General features: G+C 49.3%; 1 protein-coding gene across 9 annotated transcripts in view; it reads right to left on the reverse strand.

Annotated features, from left to right (window-relative positions):
* The window catches only part of TNFRSF14 (TNF receptor superfamily member 14), a 56,719-nt gene that overhangs the window by 26,103 nt on the left and 6,465 nt on the right, over positions 1-24,151 (reverse strand). The window contains exons 2-8 of one of the 9 annotated variants that reach the window (XR_007770803.1): positions 22,993-23,098; positions 21,317-21,442; positions 20,039-20,194; positions 16,312-16,402; positions 14,848-15,032; positions 13,741-13,757; positions 11,247-12,439 (exon numbers count right to left, since the gene is read on the reverse strand). Coding sequence is in view for 8 of the 9 variants with exons in the window: in XM_050931730.1 (XP_050787687.1) it covers positions 96-277; positions 1,518-1,608; positions 4,162-4,317; positions 5,430-5,555; positions 7,383-7,488; positions 9,100-9,159 (721 nt within the window). In the remaining variant the exon portion in view is untranslated. Of the gene's footprint in view, positions 1-95; positions 278-1,517; positions 1,609-4,161; positions 4,318-5,429; positions 5,556-7,382; positions 7,489-9,099; positions 9,426-11,246; positions 12,440-13,740; positions 13,758-14,847; positions 15,033-16,311; positions 16,403-20,038; positions 20,195-21,316; positions 21,443-22,992; positions 23,099-24,151 lie in introns of those variants that run through there. The other 8 variants (XM_050931730.1, XM_050931732.1, XM_050931735.1 and 5 more) reach the window with 8 other exon arrangements.

Genomic DNA, 24,151 nt, shown 5'->3' on the forward strand with positions numbered 1-24,151 from the left:
AAAAAATACGTTTGTGCCAAATACAAACTCTGCCACTCTGACCCCCTTAACGACTCTTTTATGGATTTCATGGGTTCCACGCTTTTCTTACTTACATGTTTCACAATATTTCCTCATCAGTCTCCACCATAAAATGTATACTGCTGCAGCCACTGCAGGTGCAAGGACGACAACAGATATCACTGCTATTGTTGTGGGAGAAAGGCTTCTTTTTACACAAACTGCATCAGAAGTGGCTGTTCCAGCCTTTCCTTCTGTCATCCCTTCCTCTTCACACCTAAGATGAAGGAAAATATGGTATTAAACATGTCAGCGTATCCACAGCCTTCTCACCGTCTCGGTGCACGTGTCATTCCACCAGGTGGATTCTTCAATACAGTGGATCAAATATGGTAAGACCCCAACCAGATTCTGGGCATGATCCTGCAGTCTGGGGACAGGCCAAACTCCCGTACATTTCAAGGCTGTAGAATTGGGCCCTTTGAGCCGTAGAAGCCTGCACATTGGAAAATTAAGTTATAAGGGCCCAGATAGTTAACAGAACATAGGATTAGACTGAAAAATACAAAGACCATAAATTCACCATATTGACCTCAGAAGTTTTTACCTGTCCCCACCTCAGTGTAGGGTTCTTAATGCTGGTGTCACTGATGTACCCAGGCAGCACACCTAAGCCAATCATCCATTGAAGAGCAAACCCTAACTGAGCCGAAGGGCCAGATTCACCACTGCTCTACAGTCCTTTCCCACTGTTTGTGGGACAGACGGGCTGTGTGGTTGGGACAGGACCTCACCTGGCGCAGGTGGGCCATGGTGGTGCGGGGGGCAGGCCAGAGATGGATTCACTGACGAAGGGGGCATGGCCAGGGCAGTTCTGCCCCCCATTAGTGGCCCCTAGGGGGTCATCGCCACTCCTAGGCCTCAGAACTGACCTAGCCTGCAACAGGGGCTGAACTGGCCACCAGCCGCCCATGCCAAGGAGGCCAAAAGGTCTTTAGGACTTGGCGGATAATCGAAGGAAGAGCTGATTTTCAAGTCTTTATATTTGCAAACCCTGCCCGCTGCTGTGTGGCCATAGAGCTCTCTGGCCATGGAACTGGGGCTGTTACACTGCATGGGTGGCCAGTTCCAGTATGGCCCAGGGCCTGGTTCCACACAGTCTCTCCACCATGTCACTGGGCTCTATGTACTGAAAATCTGGCAGAGGAGGCTGCAGTTGGAATCCACCAGCCATCCCATGTCACGTTTATAAACAGCCCCAAGGTGAATCCAGCCCTCACGGAGAGGGCCCAGGGTACAGAAAGGGATTCCTGGGGAAAGGATTTCCCCAACACACAGCTCACAGCCCTACTGATTTAGGGTTACGTTTCCCAGCTGCTGAACTTCAAAGCATCTCTAACCAGGTCTGATATAGCCGCAAAATTCGGGTACACAGAAATAATAATGAATGAAAGAAGAGAACGCAGCATGTAAAGTTGGTGCAAGGGAAAAGGCCACGTGTAGTCAGAGTCACCTACTTGGTCCATGGCTGACAGGTGTGTGACATGTTGGTTGCTGAGAAGGTTCCATCAGGGCAAACCTCACATATGTTGTCATTGAATTCTGTGCCTATAAAAGAGGACGACATAGCTGGATACTTTCCTGAATGTGGGGCCTAAAGGAGCTTTGATTTCAGAAAGGTCTCCAGCCGCATCCCCCCACTCTCACCACCACCGCCAGGTTGCAGACCCATCTCGGTCAGTTCAGGAGTTAGCACTTTGAGAATAGCTCTGTGCTGGAGTTTTATTCTGCCCTGCTCTTAAATCTGTCAGTACTCATAGAGCACAGGTACATGGGGGAAAATGCACCTCCTGCTCCCCACAAACCTGGGCTATTACAAGGGCCAATATCAAATAAGGAATAGTAAGTCTCAAAATAATGGTGCCAAGTTGGGTAATAGCATAAAAGCTGCAACACTGCAGTGAGGGGGTTAAACGCCCAAAGGACACTGAATGAAGATAAGGCAGCTGGAATTAGAAAATATTTAAGACTTATCCTGCCAAGCTACCAATTTATGGGATGTGGTCAGTGCTCACAGGCTAAGTAGGTGCTGGCTGGGAAACATGGGTGAAATTCTGGGGCATTTTCCCAATCCATTGTCTTCAGAGGGGCCAGGATTACACCCCAAATGTGTCTAGAAGTGATGCCGCCACCTATTACTTCTACCCAAGATGCCCAAACACTATGGTGATGGGTCATGTAGGCAGACAGATACACTGGTGCAAGGAGAAGCTGAGGTGCTGCTGGCTTTCATATGAAATGTAAATCTGGAGGTCCCCGTACCTTGGAAATCCCATGTACACATCTCTTAACCAAGTTCCTGTTTGAGGAATTATATCCCACTTACCTACATTCCTCTTGTAATTAACTGAATATAATACTCTTCACCTTCTGACCTAACCTGGGGCAAGGCTGTGAAATCTTAAATAGCTGTTCTGCTTCCACCCTCCGATGGCCACATTTCAGGGCTGGATGAAACAATCCCTGAATATAGCCTGGAGATCATTTTATTACCTTTGGAAAGAGCTTGGAAATGCAAATATAACAACGATCATAGGACATTGTCTTGTATGTGAAGTTTTATTCTGAAGCCTAATTCCATATGGCCCTGGTAGGGGGAACAGGAGGGAGGACACTTGGGTTTTGGGACTTGGACTTGCAGACCTATGTGTATATTAGGTTGATTTACAGCCACTGCAGTAATTGCCTCAGTGGTGCATGTCCACACTACTCTCCTTGGGCCAGTGGTGCATGTCCTAACCAGGAGGGGTCCCACTGACCTCAGAGGGGCAGTGTAGGGAGCTGAGAGCCCTGTCTCTCAGCTCTGCTGGCAGCTCCATGCGAGGAGCCTGGTTGCCCCACAGATTCCTGGGCTCCTGGTGGAACGCCTCCCCCAGCCCCTGTTGACATTGACATAATGAGGTCCCTTCCTAGAGTGTCATTGTAAGGCGCCTGTTTGCCTTTTCCTGCACTTCTCTGCAACCTCCCATTCTGTCCCAGTGTAGAAATGCTACTGAACAACCTGGGTGACGTGTGAATGGAACACCACCACACACTCTGCTTCTCAACAGCAGCTCCCATCCCAGGATCTCAAAGAGCCAGGCTCTCAGGGCGTTAAGATCACATCACACCACTCAGTATCCACCTTCAGAAACAGAGCAAAGAACCATGAGGTACTTTTGGTTAATCTGGAACTCCTGCCCTTGATCAAAAGCCTTAACAATAGACCATGGCCTGGATCCACACCCACTCTCTGTAAAGGGACTTAGTGTCTACAGCACTGATGTACTCCAGTGTAATTAACGGGGATTCTGCACCAGTAGAAAAGGTGTTGCTGAACAAATCTGTTGCACCATGGGAGCTCCAAAAGGGGTGTGTTTAGCACACTTGTCTTCCTAACAGAATTCTGTGCCCAAAGGCGGGCTCGAGGGGGCTCTGTTTCTGGTGTGCAAGCTGAAGCTGGACTCACACTGCACTGTGCTGCGGTGTAGGTGGGCTGCCAACATGTGCGAGTACAAACCCAGGGCCTCATGCAAAGTGCTGCCTGCAAGAGCATCATGTGAGTGTCCAACGACACCCAGAGGAGTCTGAGCTGGTCACAGCCTGTGACACACTTAACTTTGCCCCTGTATATTTCATGCTTGCGTAAAAGGGAGATGGCAGCTTTGTGTCTGGCCTGGAAGGTGAACATTGCCCAGCTCTAGGGCAGGGCCCAGGGCAGGAAATAGCAATTCCAGAGTGGAGGACCCCAGCAGCTTCCTCGCTCCCACGCCCCTGCCCCCCATGTATATTGAGGGAGCTCCAGCTTGAGCGCCTCTGCTGAGCGCAGCTGGGGCAGTGTGTGCTGGGACAGAGGCAGTCAGGACCCAAACCATTTCTGTCTCTATAAGTCAAAACCGATTCCTACATGTGACCAACAAGCAACTCCGCTCCGTCAGCAGGCTGCAGCATTCTGCAAAGTCCTCAGGGGTGGCCCCATCTACAACCCAGCCACTCTTCCAGCTGCTTCCCCAGCATCACCTCAGTCTCGCCTGGATTAAGTCTCAGCCAGTTTACCCTGCTCCATATTCAGTCTATGACTGCAGGGTTTTGCTTTGGTATTACAGAAGTTACGTGCCTTACCAGGTTCTTTCACCATAAAGCCAGGGAGGCAGATGGTGGAGGCACTACACATTTCACAGTCCCCGCCTGCACCATGCCTGCAGAAATCCCCCGGGGCGCAGCCACATACGGTGTTCTTCGTATACGTGCATTTTTCTTTTACCATCAGTCTGGCTCCTAAAGGAACATTACGTGCATCAAATACATTTACATGGGAAATAAACAGAGCAGATACAAAATCTGTTGTGCACCTCTAGTCCTTGCTGATCTGTAGTACAGGCACAGGAGCTAGAAGGGTTTGTTATAATGACTCCATTTTACAAGTGTTGCCATGTAAACAGAACCATCTGGAGCCTGACTCTCTGCTGCCCTGCACCTTGTGTATTTACATCTGTGCAAACGGTGCATGCAAAATGCTACCAAATCAGCATTCTCTACACAGCTGCAGCTGAGATCGTGCTTTGCACCCACTCTGCATCCATCTGCACGGGTGTGAATAACCAGAAAGGTGGTGGAGAATGAGGCTCCCAGTAGCCACATATAAAGGACCTCAACCTCTAATCCAGCTGGTCACTGGAGGAGCAGTCCACTGTAGGGGGATTTTGGAGTGGTCATAACACCTGCTACACAACCCCTCCTCCTGACCGCCCAGCTGATCCCCATGTGCTGGGATGGCCTTTGGGGCCATAGGCAGCTGATGTAAACTAGAGCAGCCTGCAGGCTGTTCTAATTCATGCTGGGGACAACACACTGATGGCCCCACACAGAGTAAGCAACTATTGTGCTCATCACTCATGTCACTCTCACCTCCTGAGAAACGTGCATGTTCCTCAGCCACTGCTCAGGATCTGGGATCTGAAAGGGAAGGTTATAACCTTCTCTGTGTACAATCCAGATCCTGAGGTTGAAGTGCTGCTGCTCTAGGAAAAGGATACCATCTGAAATGTTTGATTATAAACATTGTTTTTTGTGTTTGTTCTACTTCTGCTAAATCTAGAGATCCACTTTCCTCCTGAGAACAATCTGCCGGGATGATTCCACAGACCTCAATCAGTGGAAGATATGTAACAAAACCCCTGCTGCGTGCTAGAAATCTCCACTTCAGTGATTTGCCCAAGACTGCAAGGAACTCAGTAAGAGAACTGTGAGCAAAACCCAGGTCTCTTGACTTCCAGTCCTGGGCCCAAACAACTAGGCTGCTTTTCTATTTGTGGGCTGGGGGAGACTATTCAGAAAAAAATAATTAAAATCCGTCCTTCCCCCTGCCACACACAGACCAGTTTCCTTACCTGCATCACAGATTTTACATCTCATGCACTCTGTTAGGCCATTGGGATGCTCTGTATACGTGTCATCCACACAGGGCATGCAAGTTGTGCTGCTACTTGGTTTACAATGTTTGACCACCCTGCTCCCTAAAGCAAACAAAACAATTAGCTCCTGTGTAAACCAGGCTAATATATTTAATGCATTAATCCAGAGATTGCAAAAGCAGGTAATTGTGCATGACAAATGCACACGCTATGTGTGTGGATTCTACATGTTGCACACGCCACCACTAGGAATAAAAGGTAAACGTCTCAGAACTAGATTGCCAGACCTGAAATCCTCCATTTCTGCACAACACAGGTACAGCAGAGACAGAAACAGTATCATAACTCATGCCCCTCCCTTATCAGTAGTGTCCCTAGCACAGTCGTGCTTGGAAACAGGACCTTTGACAGATGCATGTGTCCCCACTGGGCCTAGTCAGGATCCCATCCCTTTAAAAGATACAGTTCTGAGTACTGTAGTTTCTCCTAGGGGGATGGAGAATCCTCAGGTGAAGGAAGTGACTGGAGGGATCCTATGACCAGAAAGCGCCAGAGGACTAAGGATGTCAGGTGACTGTCTGTGGCCAGGACTATCCTACTATAAGAGGTAGATTGAGAGGTGAGGGGCTGGGACAGTGCTGGTGTCCACAGCAGCTTGCTGGACAGCTGCCTGGGGCAGGGCTGTGGCTGGGGTGGGACTGGCAGAGGTCCCTGTGCGGAGGAATGATCAGTAGGATCCTGATACAGGGTGACTGTGAGGGGCTGGGGAAGGGCAGGAAGTGCTGGGGGATCCCGGATCCAGGGCAAAGGGTGAATACAGTGTATCCTAATGGGGACAGCGTATTGACTGTTACAGTCAATCAGGGCAGAGATCTGGGTCCTGGGCAGTCAGGCCTAGAGATTGAAACGAGAGTTCAGCCGACCGGTTAGAGCTGGGTCCAGCGGGGCAGAGTCCAGGAACAAGCCAATGGTCAGTGCTGGAGTGACAGAAGCCAAGTGCAGGAGCCAGAGGGTAAAGTGGGGTTGCAGTCAGAAGGCGCAGCCAAAAGTCAGAAGCCAAAGGGTTAACCAGAGTCAGGGGCAGCTGCAGTCCCCAGCACGCCAAGCGTGTGCTTGGGGTGGCATGTCGTGGGGGATGCTATGCCGGTCACTGGGAGAGCAGCAGGCAGGGTGCCTTCGGCAGCATGCCTGCGGAGGGTCCGCTGGTCTCGCGGCTTCGGTGGACGTCCCATAGGCATGCCTGCGGGAGGTCCACTGGAGCCGTGGGACCGGCGACCGGCAGAGTGCCCCCCCATGGCATGACGCCATGCTTGGGGTGGCAAAATGCCTACAGCCGCCCCTGACAGAGTCACAGTCGGGAGGCACAGCCAAGGGTCGTGATGGGGGTCCAAAGCCAGGAAAGGGGTGGGGAAAGGACTGGAAGCCGGCTGGAGCAGGGCTAGGACAGAGCAGGGCAAGCCCAGCTGCGGGCAGGGTGCGCATCGAGCAGCCGCTGCTCTGCTGTGGGTGCCAGGCTGCTAAGCAGGAGTAGAACTACTGATCCAGCAGCCACTCCAGTGCTGTGGCTGCCCTGTCATTTCCAAAGCGATGCAACTCAGCTTCCTGGATCCCCAGCAGCCAAGTTAGTCAAGAGAGCAGGCCACCAGATGGTCCTACCTGACCTGGCCTCTGAGGAAGAGAGGTGTTACGGAGAAAGTGACTTGCCCAAAGTATCACACTACATCTTCTTCTGTGTCCCAGGCCACAAGATCCATCCTCTCTATGTCCTCCACTGACAGGTGAATAACAAGCAATGAGATGTTTACATGGACAGATCTGTGTCGTCACCACCAGCTAGATTCACAGTAGTAGAGGCAAGTAAGGGGGCCAGATAATTGGACTCTCTAGGGAAGGGTCATGATTTTTAAAGAAGCAATCAGATATACCTACCTGCATTGCACAGGGGACAGCATTCGCCATTTATTTCATATTCGCCTGGGTCGCATTGTAGAGCTTCAAAATGAGGTAATTGTGTTATCAAGAAAACGACAAAAATCTTTAGGGAAGAAGAGGAGAAAGTTTCTGATTCGTATCAAGCACATTCAATAGAGATCATAATGATGAACAATATGATAATGATGTTGTCTAGAAATGTTACCAGCGCTATTACTTTTCCATGATACTTTTACAAGTTTACCATCACATTTTGTTCTACCCTTTAGGATATTGCTGTGATGCTTTGAGGTCACAAAGAAATCCAATTTTATTTCTTGAAATAATACAGAGTCATTCAACTAACAGAAACAAATGCAAATTTCAAAGAGGTCATTTTAACGTCTTTATGGTGTCACTGTTTATCTCTGTTTCTGTGCTAACGGCACCACTTGACAGCTCCACAATATACCTCATCTTAAAGTAGACATACAAAGCTTTCAAATGATGTGTGATGTGTATTTGTATAGAGAGACCACAGTAAGAGGACCAAATTGGTGGTGTCTGCCGCTCACCTACCAGCCCCCTACATCACCATTTCCTCACTACCACTTTCCACATTCTGGGTCAAACTCTGCTCTCATTAGTCTGGCTGGAATCCAGCCTTGGGACATGATCCTCCATCCCTGACTCATGTAAGTGCTCAGCTCAGTTTGGTCTAATCACGAGCATCACAGTGATGGGGTTGGATTCATAGACTGTGGCCTTTGACATTTCAGCTAAAGCCGCCTTCTGTTCTGATTTTTCTAAATCCAGAAGCATGAGGGATACCCTGTTAGCCACTTGGAAATCATTTTCCTTTTTCTTCCAGTATAATCTCTTTCCCTTTTACCCATGGCATATTTTGCTGATTATTTGGAATCTAGTTGAACTTAGCACCAGTTTCAGTTTACACTGTGACCCCCAAAATGGAAAGGACTGAAATATGATTGGCCATGGAAAGCCCCAAACTGAGACCCAGCAGCACAGCTTCGTGTGGGCCAAGCATTATTCCCTGTGCTGACCTGTCCCCCAGGTCCATTCAACTGTGGAAACCCTGGGAGGAAACAGCAGATACAAAACAACAAACTATGGGGACAGAGCAGCCGCAAATTCAATATAACGCACCACAAGGAGCTACTGTCCATTTAGAATCCTCAAACATTTCCCCATTCAAAGGGCAACTTTTGGGGGTAGGATTGTTTGTTTTTCTAAAATCAGTGTCTGTTAAAAAAAAAAAAAAACTTCTGCTAATCTGCATAATGAAAAGTTAATCCACTTAGACCCCCCCAAGCTCCAGGCTGAGTATCCGCTGAGGAGAAGAAACCAGAATCTCCCAGCGGTATTTATTTCCTACTAAATTAAGGAGGAAAATATTATTTTAAATATTCATTTTTGTTGTTCTTTGCAGTCTCCACCAGATGGAGCCCAACAGCTTCTAAAATGCAGACAGATTTTCTGGAACAAGGAGTAAACAACCCAAACTCCGGCGGGCGAACGGTTCGAGTTTGCCTTAGTGAAAAGGGATCAGTGTAAACAATTCCGCTTCCTGGGATCTTATCATTAGTCACGGTCGATTCCCACAGTCCCTCCCCCCCCCGCCACATCTGCACCCCAAACCTCCCCCCGTGTCTCTGCTGGGCAGGGCCGATCTGTCGGCTCCATTGTATTTCCCGAGCTTTGGGGATCCACTTACCCGGAGCATGGACCTGAGAACAGACCGCAGAGCCTGGCTGCTTCTGCCCCCGCTGGGCATTGAGTCTGTGACCGCTACGGCTCAGCGCGGCCCCCGGGTCCCGGTCACTGGCTACCAGCTGCTGGCCTGAGCGAGCCCGCTGCCACCGCCGTGTCCGCGGGTGTCCGCCCCATGGATCCCCCGCGCCCCTCTCCGGGCTGCTCCCGGGCTCGCTAGCAGGACACAAGCCCAAAGTTCTGGTCCGGTTCCGACTCTGGTCCAGACCCAGCGGCCCCGCAGCAGCCGCCGAGAGACCAGCTCCGACCCTCACTGAAAGCGAAAGTGACTGATGCAAGCGGGCGGGACTTTCCTAGCAGGCTGGGCTTTCGGGTTACATAGTTAGAGAGAATGAGACATTTACCGCAAACTCACCAAGGGATCCAATTGGGGGGGGGCAAGGGAGAGCAGCCCCCCAGTCCCCACCGCCCGGGTTTCATACAGGAGGTTGACGCTCCCAGGTAACTGCTGCACAGGGTTAGTGTGAGGCTGTGCAGAGCAGAGGTGCCCTGGGGCAGGGAGTCCACATTTTGTTTACAAACACAGGCTGGGTGATTAAGATCAGAAAGGGCTGGTGCTTAAATAAACGATATGGAAGTTTAGCTGTAAAAGAGGAATCCCTCCGTGGAGAAGGGAGAGGGAAGAGGGATTGTGTCAGAGAGGACAGGGGATTTGGGAAAAATACAGCAAAGCAAATTCAGAAAAGGGGGAGATTTGGGAGCTTAGGTGAAAAGAAGGGGTCAGACCCAGAGCAGGGTTAGCAGTGTATAGAGAAACAAGGAGTCCACTGGCACCTTAAAGACTAACAAATCTTTCTTTAAGGTGCCACCGGCCTTGTTTTTGTGGATACAGACTAACATGGCTACCACCTGACACTTGAGTGTATACAGAAGTTCCCATTCTACCTGTGGTATTTATGTGGTTTCATCACCACAGTATCTGAGACTGCGCCTCACAACGTCTAACCTATTTCTCCTCCCAGCCCCTTGGCGAGGTAGAGCAGTGCTATTATCCCCATTGTACAGGTGGGGCACTGAGGCACACACAGACTAAAGGCCAGATTTTCAAAAGTGCTTAAGCACCTCATGAGATTTTCAAAGACACTTAGAAGGTTTGGTGCTCTGTAAACCCCACTAGATGCCTAGCTGTATCTTTGGGTGCCTAAAAACCTTTACAATTCTGTCCTTAAAGCACTGGCCTGGGGTCAGAGAGGAAGTCCCCGGAGGAATAGAACCCAGGTCCTTCAGGGCTAGCTCCCTATCCAGCAACTCTGATAGATACAAGCAAAACCAAGACAGCCAGTTCTCTGAGACTTCAGCAAATGGTCCCAGGATGGATGTCATGGCTGACAGCATGAAAAGCCGCACCAAGGTTAGGAAAGATGGAGAATGAGAGTAGCTCACTTAACTCCCAAGGGGTGGCAGGTTCTGCCCGTGCTTGGTTGCAGAGCAATGGCTGCCGTGCAATTTTACATTTTAACTGAAAACCATTTTGTTCAGCCATTTTTTGTTCTGAATTTGAGAAAAGGAAGGAATGAAAAGCTGTTGTATGACTATCAGGTGTGTTTATGCCTCAAATTCATAGGATTTCAAATGAAGTGTTCTCCCTCTGCCATGTACATTGGCCAAACCAGACAGTCTCTTCATAAAAGAATAAATGGACACAAATCAGACATCAATAATTATAACATTCAAAAACCAGTCCGAGAACACTTCAATCTCCCTGGTCACTCGATTACACACCTAAAAGTCGCAATATTACAACAAAAAAAACTTCAGAAACAGACTCCAAGGAGAGACTGCTGAATTGGAATTAATTTGCAAAATGGACACCATTAAATTATGCTTGAATAAAGACTGGGAGTGGATGGGTCATTACACAAAGTAAAACTATTTCCCCATGTTTATTCTCTCCACCCTCCCCAACACTGTTCCTCACACTTTCTTGTCAACTGACTTCACTATCTTCTTCTTTCATACGCACCACAAAATCGATACCTAGATTGTCCAGCCCTTTGACTGTGGCTTTATCAAGGGTAGCAAAATGGTGCAGTCCACCCTCCGATCTTCACTATAAAAACGTTTAGCTTTATTTCCAACCATACTTCTTACCTGGGATTTTATTTTACCCATAGAGAAGGTTCAAAGCAAATCTGATTAACAAGAGACAGTAAACGTGCAGGTAGAATGTAAGATGTGATATTGAGCAATACAACATTTCAGTTCTCACTCTCTATTGCCCTGTTATAAAACTAAAGCTATGTATAAAAACCACTTTGATTACATGGCCACCTGGTCCAATATAGTCAAAAGAGCAACTGGTCCAGTAGAGATTCCTGGATACCAGGAAGTGTTTGTGGCTAGAAAGTCCAGCGTGATATGTGAGTGGGAACTTTCAAACATTGCAATGAATAAATGGAGGTTTAAGTGTAATTACTGAATGAAACCCAGGCTACATCTACACTTGAGTTTTTGTGCTATCAGTTTCATCGTGATAGGGAACCGATGAAAGAAAAGCCCAGGCTTCTGTACCAAGTTACTTCCACAGGGTCAGAAAGTGTTTACATTTGCACACTGCAGGCAGCTATCCCAGAATAGGTCTTGTGGGAAGCAGGTGTGAGTGCAAGGTCCCAACAGTGGGTCATTTGCTGTATGGAGCACCCATGGTCATTTGGCCAGATGAGCACTTGCAAACAAAACAGGAAGGGGAGTTTCAAAGTTCCCAAGGGGGGAGGGCAGATATCTGTTTACCTGGCCTTGGAGCAGCAGAACTACTGGCCAGAGTGATCGCCCTAGGCACTGTGGGATATCCTCTGGAAGCTAAAAGCTGTTTACACAGGAAGAATGTGCCTCCACTTGCACATCACTACAAAGGGATCAGCATTTAAGAACTGTAGGCCTCTCATCGAAGTGGTTTGCTGTTTGCATTGAAACGTCTGTCAAGTGTAGACGCTCCCACAGTTTTTGTGCAAAACAGGGACTTTTTGTGCTTTAAATGGCAAGTGGAGACATACCCCAAGAGCCCAGAGTCTGCAGATATTCCACCTAACAATGTGTCCGTGAGGAAGCCTTCAGCATAACAGGCCTTAGCCAGAGAAACTAAAGTTACATTGATGATGATCGCTGAAATTCAGTGAAGAGGGATTTTCAGAAGCCTCCAATCCAATCACAGAGGCAGGGCTGACAATGGCTTTCTTTCTCCCCCGCTTTGCTCTTGTCTTGGTTTGTTCCTAAGAAGGAATGTTCTCTGTCCCATTCTCTGTAAGCTGGATCAAAGTTCTCCCAATCTGTTCTTTTGACTCATCCTTTAAAATATGACAAAGTCAAACAGAGATATGAACATTCAGTTACTAACAATCAAATGGCTGGTACATTTACCTATCACCCACTAGAGTTCTCTTTCTTAGAGTTTGTTTTCTTATTCATTATGAAGAAGTATTATAATACTTTTTAATGTTGTTCCCTACTTAGAACAAAAGTGTAAGTTATATTGTCTGGCATAATTTTTTCCTATAAAAAGTGACCAGTTTGCTAGAGGGATCTTAGATTTTGTAACTAGCTAATTTCACATCATTATAAACTGTGTAATGCCATAAAAATATAGATAAACCTGACATAAAACAGCAACTGTTCTAGAAATACCCATTTCCAAACCAAATATGCTGAAAGGGAGACGAGGTAAGTAAAGTCATATCTTTTCTTGAACCAACTTGTGTTGATGGAACAGACAAGCCTGCAAGCTTCCCAGAGCTCTCCTTCAGGTCTGGGAAAGATAACCAGGGTATAACAGCTAAAAGTGGGACAGATTGTTAAGCATAAGAGGTTAACACGTGTTGCAAGAAACCATTTAAACAAAGTGGGCAATTAAGTCAGAGATCAAAGCAGGATGAGTAGGGTGTAATGACTGATATAACCAGTGTCCCTGCTGAGAGCATGATTTAGGGCTAGTCTACGCTGGCAACACTGAAGCACTTCCGCTGCAGCACTTTTAGTGTGCCTTGGGTGGTCGCGGCAGTTCTCCCAGTGCTCTAAAAAAAACAGCTCCACAAGGGGTGTAGCTACCAGCCAGTGTAGACAAACCCTTAGTATCTAGCAGAGGTAGGAATTTAAGGGAAAGTCTACACTTAAACAGCTGCACCTGAGCTGCTGTAGCGCATTAGTGAAGACACTACTGTGCCGACGGGAGAGCTTCTATGGACGGCCCAGGTAATTGGCTCTGTTGCTTTCAGGGCCTTGCACAGCCACAGAGTATGAATGTGTGAGTGTGGGGGGAAGAGTCAAGTCTTTGGAATCTCCTAAGGTAGGTATTTTCTCATTTTACAGATGCAGAAAGTAAGGCATATTTACCCAGATCCTCCAAGATATTTAGGCTCCAAACTTCCAGTGAAATCAGGAGCCTGAATACCTTTAAAATCAATGGACATTAAGAGCCTAAATACTTTTGAGGATCTGGACCATAATGTTTAAGTGACTTGCTCCAAAGTCACATAGTGACACACACACACAGAGACACTTGCAGCAAGCAGACATAGCCATGGCAGAAACACTCAAGCAAACCTCTCCTGCAAGTGCTTCTGCATAGTAAATAAAAGACCAGACAACTTACCCCTGTCTCCTGTGCAGCTGCAAAGAAAAAGGAATCTCTTCAGAAAACAGTCTGGCACATTTTGTATTGATGTGTTTCTGTATTAATGTCCCAGGGCCAAGTCCTGCCCTTAGATGCATGCACAGCTCTCTGCGATTCAGGGGGGCCATGTGGGTGCACATCCACAGAACATGGCCCTACTGTGCAGTAATTGCGCTTTGTGTTACACTTAGCAGCATCTTGAGGAATCACCCCGCTGGGAGAGGAAGGTGGTTACATGACAACGCTAATCCAGTGTGACTTTGGGCCCTAACAATGATCTGCATTGATACAGAACCTAACCTCTAAGGATCAGAAAAAGAGTTTTGCAAACGGCAAGCCACAAAGCCCTATGAGCAGGGCATTATGTCAAATAGCTACTCTATGGCACAGGGAAATTGAGCGATTTGCCAAAATTCACACCTCTGGTCATTGGCAGAGCTGAGAATATTATCTAGGAGTCCTGATTCCCAGCCCCCAGCTACAACCAGTAAACAACGTTCTCTCTTGGACCTGAGAACATGTTCTTCTCTGGTGGATAAATGATGGGACAAAACTGAGATGCTTATTTCTGCAGCAGTAACCAATTTTCAGTAGAACCCAAACTCCAGTTCCATTAACATCGCTGCTCTCGCAGCAAATGAAATGGTAAGTTTGTAAGCACATATCAGATACAAGCGGGAAAGATCATAAGCAGGGGAGAACTGGTCCAGGTTGCCTGGAGAATGTGAACGGCTGGTATAAAGGTGGGTTTTGGCCATGAGTTGGGGAGGGAGAGGATCCTCCCGAGCTGGGCAGGGGGCATGTCCACTGCAGCTGGTGCGATATCACAGCAGCCTGGCCTGGGACCAGCAAGTTCACTCAGTAAAGTAGGTCTAATTTAGGGCCAGCGGATCTTAAAGGTAACCCTTTAAAGAAGGGAGATTTAAAGTCTCACAGGGATTCTCATATTCAAGAGGCAATTCCAGTTACAGGTTGGCATGTTCCAGGGGGAAATAAAGACCACTGTGCCAAATACAAACTCTGCCAGTCTCACACCTTTAGAGACCCTTTGACGGGTTTCACAGATCCCACGGTTTTCTTACTTACGTGTAACCCCATATTTCCTCCTCTTCTTCCACCAAAAAGGCACTACTGCAAGTGCTCCACATACAATTAAAACTAAAATGATAATTATCAATGTCTTCGCTGTATCAGAAAGGCCTCTTTGTATACAAACTGCATCAGAAGTGGCTGTCCCGGCCTTTCCTTCTGTCATCCCTTCCTCTTCACACCTAAGATGAAGGCAGACATGGTACTAAACATGTCAGCGTATCCACAGCCTTCTCACGGTCTCGGTGCACGTGTCATTCCACCAGGCGGATTCCTTAATATAGTGGATCAAATATGACAAGACCCCATCCAGATTCTGGGCCTGATCCTGCAGTCTGTGGACAGGCCAAACTCCCGTACATTTCAAGGCTGCAGGATTGGGCCCTTTGAGCCGTAGAAGCCTGCACATTGGAAAATTAAGTTATAAGGGCCCAAATTGTTAACAGAACATAGGATTAGACTGAAAAATACAAAGACCATAAATTCACTGTACTGACCTCAGAAGTTTTTACCTGCTTACACCTCAGTGTAGGGTTCTGTGTTTTTAATGCCAGTGTCACTGATGTACCCAGGCAGCACAGGAAGTGGTGCTCGCACGCTGACTTGGGCACTCCTCAGACAATCATCCATTGCAGAGCAAACCCTAACTAAGCCGAAGGGCCAGATTCACCACTGCTCTACAGTCCTTTCCCACTGTTTGTGGGACAGACAGGCTGCGCGGTTGGGACAGGACCTCACCTGGCGCAGGTGGGCCATGGTCGTGCGGAGGGCAGGCCAGAGATGGATTCACTGACGAAGGGGGCATGGCCAGGGAAGTTCTGCCCCCCATTAGTGGCCCCTAGGGGGCCATGGCCACTCGTAGGCCTCAGAACTGACCTAGCCTGCATCAGGGGCTGAACTGGCCACCAGCCGCCCATGCCAAGGAGGCCGAAAGGTCTTTAGGACGTGGTGGATAATCGAAGGAGGAGCTGGTTTGCAAGTCTTTATATCTGCAAATCCTTCCCGCTGCTGTATGGCCACAGAGCTCCCTGGCCATGGAACTGGGGCTGTTACACTGCATGGGTGGCCAGTCCCAGTATGGCCCAGGGCCTGGTTCCACACAGTCTCTCCACCATATCACTGGGCTCTGTGCAGGGAGGATCTGGCAGAGGGGGCTGCAGTTGGAATCCACCGGCCATCCCATGTCACGTTTATAAACAGCCCCGAGGTGAATCCAGCCCTCACGGAGAGGGCCCAGGGTACAGAAAGGAATTCCTGAGGAAAGGATTTCCCCAACACACAGCTCACAGCCCTACTGATTTAAGGTTACATTTCCCAGCTGCTGAACTTCAGGGCATCTCTAACTAGGTCTGATATAGCCGCAAAATTCAAGTACAAAGAAATAATAATGAATGAAAAAAGAGAACGCAGCGTGTAAAGTTGGTGCAAGGGAAAAGGCCATGCATAGTCAAAGTCACCTACTTGGTCCATGGCTGACAGGTGTGTGACATGTTGGTTGCTGAGAAGGTTCCATCAGGGCAAACCTCACATACATTGTCATTGAATTCTGTGCCTATAAAAGAGGACGACATAGCTGGATACTTTCCTGAATGTGGGGCCTAAAGGAGCTTTGATTTCACAAAAAGTCTCCAGCTGCATCTCCCCACTCTCACCACCACTACCACGTTGCAGACCCATCTCGGTCAGTTCAGGAGTTATCACTTTGAGAATAGCTCAGTGCTGGCGTTTTATTCTGGCCTGTTTTTAAATCTGTCAGTACTCAGAGAGCACAGGTACATGGGAGAAAATGCACCTCCTGCTCCCCACAAACCTGGGCTATTACAAGGGCCAATATCAAATAAGGAATAGTAAGTCTCAAAATAATGGTGCCAAGTTGGGTAATAGCATAAAAGCTGCAACACAGCAGTGAGAGGGTTAAATGCCCAAAGGACACTGAATGAAGATAAAGCAGCTGAGATTAGAAAATATTTAGGACTTATCCTGCCGAGCTACCAACTTATGCTGGGATGTGGTCAGTGCTCACAGGCTAAGCAGGTGCTGGCTGGGAGACATGGGTGAAATTCTGGGGCATTGTCCCAATCCATTGTCTTCAGAGGGGCCAGGATTACACCCCAAATGTGTCTGGAAGTGATACCGCCACCTATTACTTCTACCCAAGATGCCCAAACACTATGGTGATGGGTCATGTAGGCAGACAGATACACTGGTGCAAGGAGAAGCTGAGGTGCTGCTGGCTTTCATATGAAATATAAACCTGAGGTCCCCGTGCCTTGGAAATCCCATGTACACATCTCTTAACCAAATTCCCGTTTGAGGAATTATATCCCACTTACCTACATTCCTCTTGTAATTAACTGAATATAAAACTCTTCACCTTCTGACCTAACCTGGGGCAAGGCTGTGAAATCTTAAATAGCTGTTCTGCTTCCACCCTCCGATGGCCACATTTCAGGGCTGGATGAAACAATTCCTGAATATAGCCTGGAGATCATTTTATTACCTTTGGAAAGAGCTTGGAAATGCAAATATAACAACCATCATAGGACACTGTCATGTATGTGAAGTTTTATTCTGAAGCCTCCAATTCCATGTGGCCCTGGTAGGGGGGGAATAGGAGGGAGGACACTCGAGTTTTGGAACTTGGACTTACAGACTTATGTGTATATTAGGTTGATTTACAGACACCATAGTAATTGCCCCGGTGATGTATGTCCACACTGCCCTCGTTGGGCCAGTGGTGCATGTCCTAACCAGGAGGGCTCCCACCAGTACCGTAACAAAGGCGAGGTGACTGAGGCACTTGCCTCAGGCGCAAAAAGTCGAGAGGTGCAGAAAGTGGTAGAGGAAAAAAAAAAGCTGCTGGCACAGAGATATTTATAGCCCAGGTGGGGCAGTGTGGGGAGCTGAGAGACCGGGCTCTCAGCTCTGCTGGCAGCTCCGTGCGAGGAGCCTGGCTGCCCCACAGGTTCCTGGGCTCCTTGTTGGGATGCCTCCCCACATTCCCTGTTGAAACTGACATAATTAGGTCCCAGTGTAGAAATGCTATTTAACAGCCTAGGTGACGTGTGAATGGAACAACAACACACACTCTGCTTTTCGACAGCAGCTCCCATTCCCAGGTCCTCAGGGCGTTAAGCTCACATCACTCCACTCAGTATCCACCTTCAGAAACTCACGCCTGGCTGGACAGTCAAACTCAATAGTTATTAGAGCAGGGGTGACAAACTACGGCCCACAGGCTGAATCCGGCCCATCAGGGCTTTGGATCCGGCCCGCGGGATTGCCCCCCGTGGTGCCGCAGGCCCCGCGCCAATCTCCGAAGCAGCTGGCACCACGTGCCTGCGGCCTGGGGGGGACAAGGCTCCGTGTGCTGCCCTTGTCTCCAGGCACCGCCTCCCACAGCTCCCATTGGCTGGGAATGGGGAACTGTGGCCAGTGGGAGCTTCAGGGGAGGTACTTGGAAGCGTGGCAAGGGCAGCATGTGGAGCCCTGCGCCGCCCTCACTCTTCCCCTCAGGGGCCACGCAAGGACGTGGTTCCAGCCGCTTTTCAGAGCAGCGCAGCATGGGGCCAGGGTAGGTAGGCAGGGAGCCTGCCCTGGCCCCGGTGCGCGCCACTGCCACCCCGGTGCTGCTTTAGGTAAGTGGCGACAGGCCAAGCCTGAACCCCTCCTGCACCCTGCCCCCCAACTCCCTGCCCTGAGCCCCCTGCCTGCACCCCAGCTCTCTGCCCTGAGCCCCCTCGTACACCCTGCACCCTTCCTGCACCCCAACCCCCTGCCCTGAGCCCCCTGCCACACCCCACACCCCTCCTGCACCCTAAACCCTTTCCCTGAGCCCCCTCATACACCCTCCACCCCTCCTCTGCCCCAATCCCTTGCCCTGAGCCCATTCCTGCACACCGCACTCCCTCCCACGCCCCACACTCCCTCCCACACCCCAACCCCCTGCCCTGGCTCTGCATACAATTTCCCCACCCAGATGTGGCCCTTGGCCCAAAAAGTTTGCCCACCTCTGCATTACAGCAAAGAGCCGTGAGGTATTTTTGATTAGTCTGCAACTCACATGTGCCCTTGATCAAAAGCCTTAACAATGGACCATTGCCTGGATCCACACCCACTCTCTGTAAAGGGACTTGTCTACAGCACTGATGTACTCCAGTGTAATTAATGGGGATTCTGCACCAGTAGAAAAGGTGTTGCTGAACAAGTCTGTTGCACCATGGTAGCTCCAAGAGGGGTGTGTTTAGCACACTTGTTTTCCTAACAGAATTCTGTGCCCAAAGGCGGGCTCGAGGGGGCTCTGTTTCTGGTGTGCAAGCTGAAGCTGGACTCACACTGCACTGTGCTGCTGCGTAGGTGGGCTGCCAACATGTGCGAGTACAAACCCAGGGCCTCATGCAAAGTGCTGCCTGCAAGAGCATCACGTGAGTGTCCAACGACACCCAGAGGAGTCTGAGCTCGTCACAGCCTGTGACACACTTAATAACCTTGCCCCTGTATATTTCATGCTTGTTTCACAGGGAGATGGCAGCTTTGTGTCTGGGCTGCAAGGTGAACACAGCCCAGCTCTAGGGCAGGACCCATGGCAGCGAATAGCAATTCCAGAGTGGAGGACCCCCAGCAATCTTTCTCGCTCTCATGCCCCTGCCCTCCATGAATATTGAGGGAGCTCCAGCTTGAGCGCCTCTGCTGAGTGCAGCTGGGGCAGTGTGTGCTGGGACAGAGGCAGTCAGGACCCAAACCATTTCTGTCTCTATAGGTCAAAACCAATTCCTACATGTGACCAACAAGCAACTCCACTCCATCAGCAGGCTGCAGCATTCTGCACGCTCCTAAGGGGTGGCCCTGGGCGGAGCACAGTTCAGCAGAGACTCCTGCCTTAAGGAGAAAAGGTCAAAGGTGTCTCGCCAGGCATGGATGGAAAGAAGTTCACCACAGCTGTTACCTGGGCATCCAGCTCAGCACCTGCTCTGACACCACCCTGGAGCTGTGCAACAGTGTTACAAATGGCAGTCACGCTCTCTCATTGAGGGGGGCCCATCTACAGCCCAGCCACTCTTCCAGCTACTTCCCCAGCTCACCAGCATCACCTCAGTCTCCCCTGGATCTCAGCCAGTTTGCCCTGCTCCAGATTCAGTCTGTGACTGCAGAGTTTTGCCTTGGTATTAGAGAAGTTATGTTGCCTTACCAAGTATTTTCACCTTAGAGCCAGGGAGGCAGATGGTGGAGGCACTACACATTTCACAGTCCCCGCCTGCACCATGCCTGCAGAAATCGCCCGGGGCGCAGCCACACACGGTGTTCTTTGTATATGTGCATTTTTCTCTTGCCATCAATCTGGCTCCTAAAGGAAAGTTACATGCATCACAAATACGTTTACACAGGAACTAAACAGAACAGATACAAAATCTATTGTGCACCCCCAGTCCTTGATGATCTGTGGTACAGGGCACAGGAGCTAGAAGGGTTTGTTATGATGACTCCATTTTACAAGTGTTGCCATGTAAACAGAACCATCTGGAGCCTGACTCTCTGCTGCCCTGCACCTTGTGTTGTATTTACATCTGTGCAAAGGGTGCATGCAAAATGCTACCAAATCAGCATTCTCTACACAGCTGCAGCTGAGATCGTGCTTTGCACCCACTCTGCATTCATTTGCAGGGGTGTGAATAATGACAAAGGCGGTGGAGAATCAGGCTCCCAGCAGCCACATATAAAGGAGCTCAACCTCCAATCCAGCTGGCCACTGGAGGAGCAGGCCAATGTAGTGGGATTTTGGCATGGTGATAACACTTGCTACATGACCTGTCCTCCTGGCTGCCCAGCTGATCCCTATGTGCTGGGACGGCCTTTGGGGCCATAGGCAGCTAATGTAAACTAGAGCAGCCTGCAGGCTGCTCTAATTTATGCTGGGGATCAGGCCCTGATGGCTTCAGGAGCAGAGGAGCACAATGGTTGCTTACTGTCACTCATGTCACTCCCGCTTCCTGAGGAATGTGCGTGTTCCTGAGCCACTGCTCATATTCTGGGATCTGAGAGGAAGGTTATAACCTTCCTTGTGTACGATACTGATCCTGAGGGTGCACAGCTGCTGCTCTAGGCCAAGAAATACCATCTGAAAGTTTGATTATAATTATTGTTTATTCTGTTTGTTCTACTTCTGCTAAATCTAGAGATCCACTTTCCTGCTGAGAAGAATCTCCCTGGACGATTCCAGAGCCCTTAATCAGTGGAAGATGTGCGACTGAAGCCCATGCACTGTGCCAGAAATCTCCACTTCAGTGATTTGCCTGAGATTGCAAGGAACTCAGTAAGAGAACTGTTAACAAAATCCAGGTCTCTTGACTTCCAGTCCTGGGTCCAAACAACTAGGCTGCTTCTGTATGCGTGGGCCAGGGGAGACAACTCAGAAAAAACTAATTAAAATCCACCCCCCACACACACACACACAGACCAGATTCCTCACCTGCATCACAGACTTTACATCTCATGCACTCTGTTAGGCCATTGGGATGCTCTGTATACGTGTCGTCCACACAGGGCATGCAAGTTGTGCTGCTACTTGGTTTACAGTGTTTGACCACCCTGCTCCCTAAAGCAAACAAAACAATTAGCTCCTGTGTAAACCAGGCTAATATATTTAATGCATTAATCCAGAGATTGTAAAAGCAGGTAATTGTGCATGACAAATGCACACGCTATGTGTGTGGATTCTACATGTTGCACACACCACCACTAGAAATAAAAGGTAAACGTCTCAGAACTAGATTGCCAGACCTGAAATCCTCCATTTCTGCACAACACAGGTACAGCAGAGACAGAAACAATATCACAACTCATGTCCCTCCCTTATCAGTAGTGTCCCTAGCACAGTCGGTCTTGGACACAGGACCTTTGACAGATGCAGGTGTCCCTACTGTGCCTAGTCAGGATCTCATCCCTTTAAAAGATACAGTTCTGAGTACTGTAGTTTCTCCTAGGGGGATGGAGAATCCTCAGGTGAAGGAAGTGACTGGAGGGATCCTATAAACAGAAAGCGCCAGAGGACTAAGGATGTCAGGTGACTGTCTGTGGCCAGGACTATCCTACTATAAGAGGTAGATTGAGAGGTGAGGGGCTGGGGCAGTGCTGGTGTCCACAGCAGCTTGCTGGACAGCTGCCTGGGGCAGGGCTGTGGCTGGGGTGGGACTGGCAGAGGTCTCTGTGCGGAGGAATGATCAGTAGGATCCTGATACAAGGTGACTGTGAGGGGCTGGGGAAGGGCAGGAAGTGCTGGGGGATCCCGGATCCAGGGCAAAGGGTGAATACAGTGTATTGGGGACAGTGTATTGACTGTTACAGTCAATCAAGGCAGAGATCTGGGTCCTGGGCAGTCAGGCCTAGAGATTGAAATGAGAGTTCAGCTGACCGGTTAGAGCTGGGTCCAGCGGGGCAGGGTCCAGGAACAAGCCAACGGTCAGTGCTGGAGTGACAGAAGCCAAGTGCAGGAGCCGGAGGGTAAAATGGGGTTGTAGTCAGAAGGTGCAGCCAAGAGTCAGAAGCCAAAGGGTTAACCAGAGTCACAGTCGGGAGGCGCAGCCAAGGGTCAGGAGTGGGGGTCCGAAGCCAGGACGGGGTGGGGTAAGGACTGGAAGTTGGCTGGAGCAGGGCTAGGATAGAGCAGGAGCAAGGACTAGACACAGAGCAGGGGAGGCAGGGTTCGCATCGAGCAGTCGCTGCTCTGCTGTGGGTGCCAGACTGCTAAGCAGGAGTAGAACTGCTGATCCAGCAGCCATCCCAGTGCTGTGGCTGCCCCGTCAGTTCCAAAGCGATGCAACTCGGCTTCCTGGTTCCCCAGCAGCCAAGCTAGTCAGGGGAGCAGGCCAGCAGCTGGTCCTGCCTGACCTGGCCTCTGAGGAAGAGAGGTGTTACGGAGAAAGTGACTTGCCCAAATCCCCTGTGTCCCAGGCCACAAGACCCATCCTATGTCCTCCACTGACAAGAGAGTAACAAGCAATGAGATGTTTACATGGACAGATCTGTGTCTTCACCACCAGTTACATTCACAGTAATAGAGGTAAGCAAGCTCTCCGGAGGAGGCCAGACAATTGGACTCTCTAGGGAAGGGTCATGATTTTTAAAGAAGCAATCAGATATACCTACCAGCGCTGCACATGGGACAGCATTCACCATTTATTTCATATTCGCCTGGGTCGCATTGTTGAGCTTCCGAATGACACAATTGTGTTATCAAGAAAATGCCAAAAATCTTTAGGGAAGAAGAGAAGAGTTTCTGATTTGCATCATGCAGGCTCAGTAGCAGATGGGGAGGGGCTGGTACCACTGTGGCACTGATTAGTGCTGTGATGCTTTTGCCTGAAGCCCTTTGAGTCCCTCAGGTTCAAGGTGGGGATTCAACAGTGAAAACGCTCCCAGCAAGCTCTTCTCAACCCTCACCCGGATGCACTGAGCGCTAGTGTATACGGAGCAGCATCCATCTCCTCTCTCACTGCTACAGAGACACCACTGAATGAACAGGAGTTGGGGGCACTGTTCAGGAAGTGCTCAGCACACTGCAGGATCAGGCCCCTTAAGTGTCTTTTGATGTCTCCTCTGCAGTAGGAAGCAGCATTCACATACTGCATGTTACTGCAATAACGTCAGTGACCCATGAACATGTGCCTCAGTCATGTCTGGGTATAAGCGTCATGTGCTGAGTTGCTCTCTCCTGACACTGAACAAGGAGCTATTAGAACAAGGAAAATAACATCCCTGCGGCTAGCTAGAGCCTTCCCCAGCCCCATCTGCCTCCTGGTTCCTCCAGCTACAGTTTTAAAGAAACCCTGCCCAACCTCCCCTCTCTGTGTAGCAGACCAAGACAAAGCGACTGAACTAAGGGAGCAGCTGGAGCTGCAGCCTGTCTGTGTGCGGGGAAAGCATGATCAAAGTCAGACTATGAGGAGACTAACCTGGAATCTAAAGGTCTTTTCTGCAGCCTTGCAAGACCCAAATGTGATGTCTTAGGTGTTGTCAGGAGTTTTGCCATTTATTTCAATAGGACTTGAGAGGATCAGCTTTTGACCAGTAGTTGTGAAGAGCAATTCTCCAAGAAGGGCCATATTTTGGGAGTTTACTGTGCCCACGCTATATACACCAACATTAGAGATCATCTGAAAGCTTATTTCATGTATGTTTAGCTGGGGTATGATGTGGAGCTATCAAATGGTGCCATAAGCCGGTAGGCAAGGTGAAACAATGGTACCAAAATGAGAAAGTGTCACTTTTTCCACAGTTCCCGACACACTGCAACATGACTGTGACT

Source organism: Gopherus flavomarginatus, chromosome 21 (genome assembly GCF_025201925.1).
Source record: "Gopherus flavomarginatus isolate rGopFla2 chromosome 21, rGopFla2.mat.asm, whole genome shotgun sequence".
NCBI lineage: Eukaryota > Metazoa > Chordata > Testudines > Testudinidae > Gopherus > Gopherus flavomarginatus.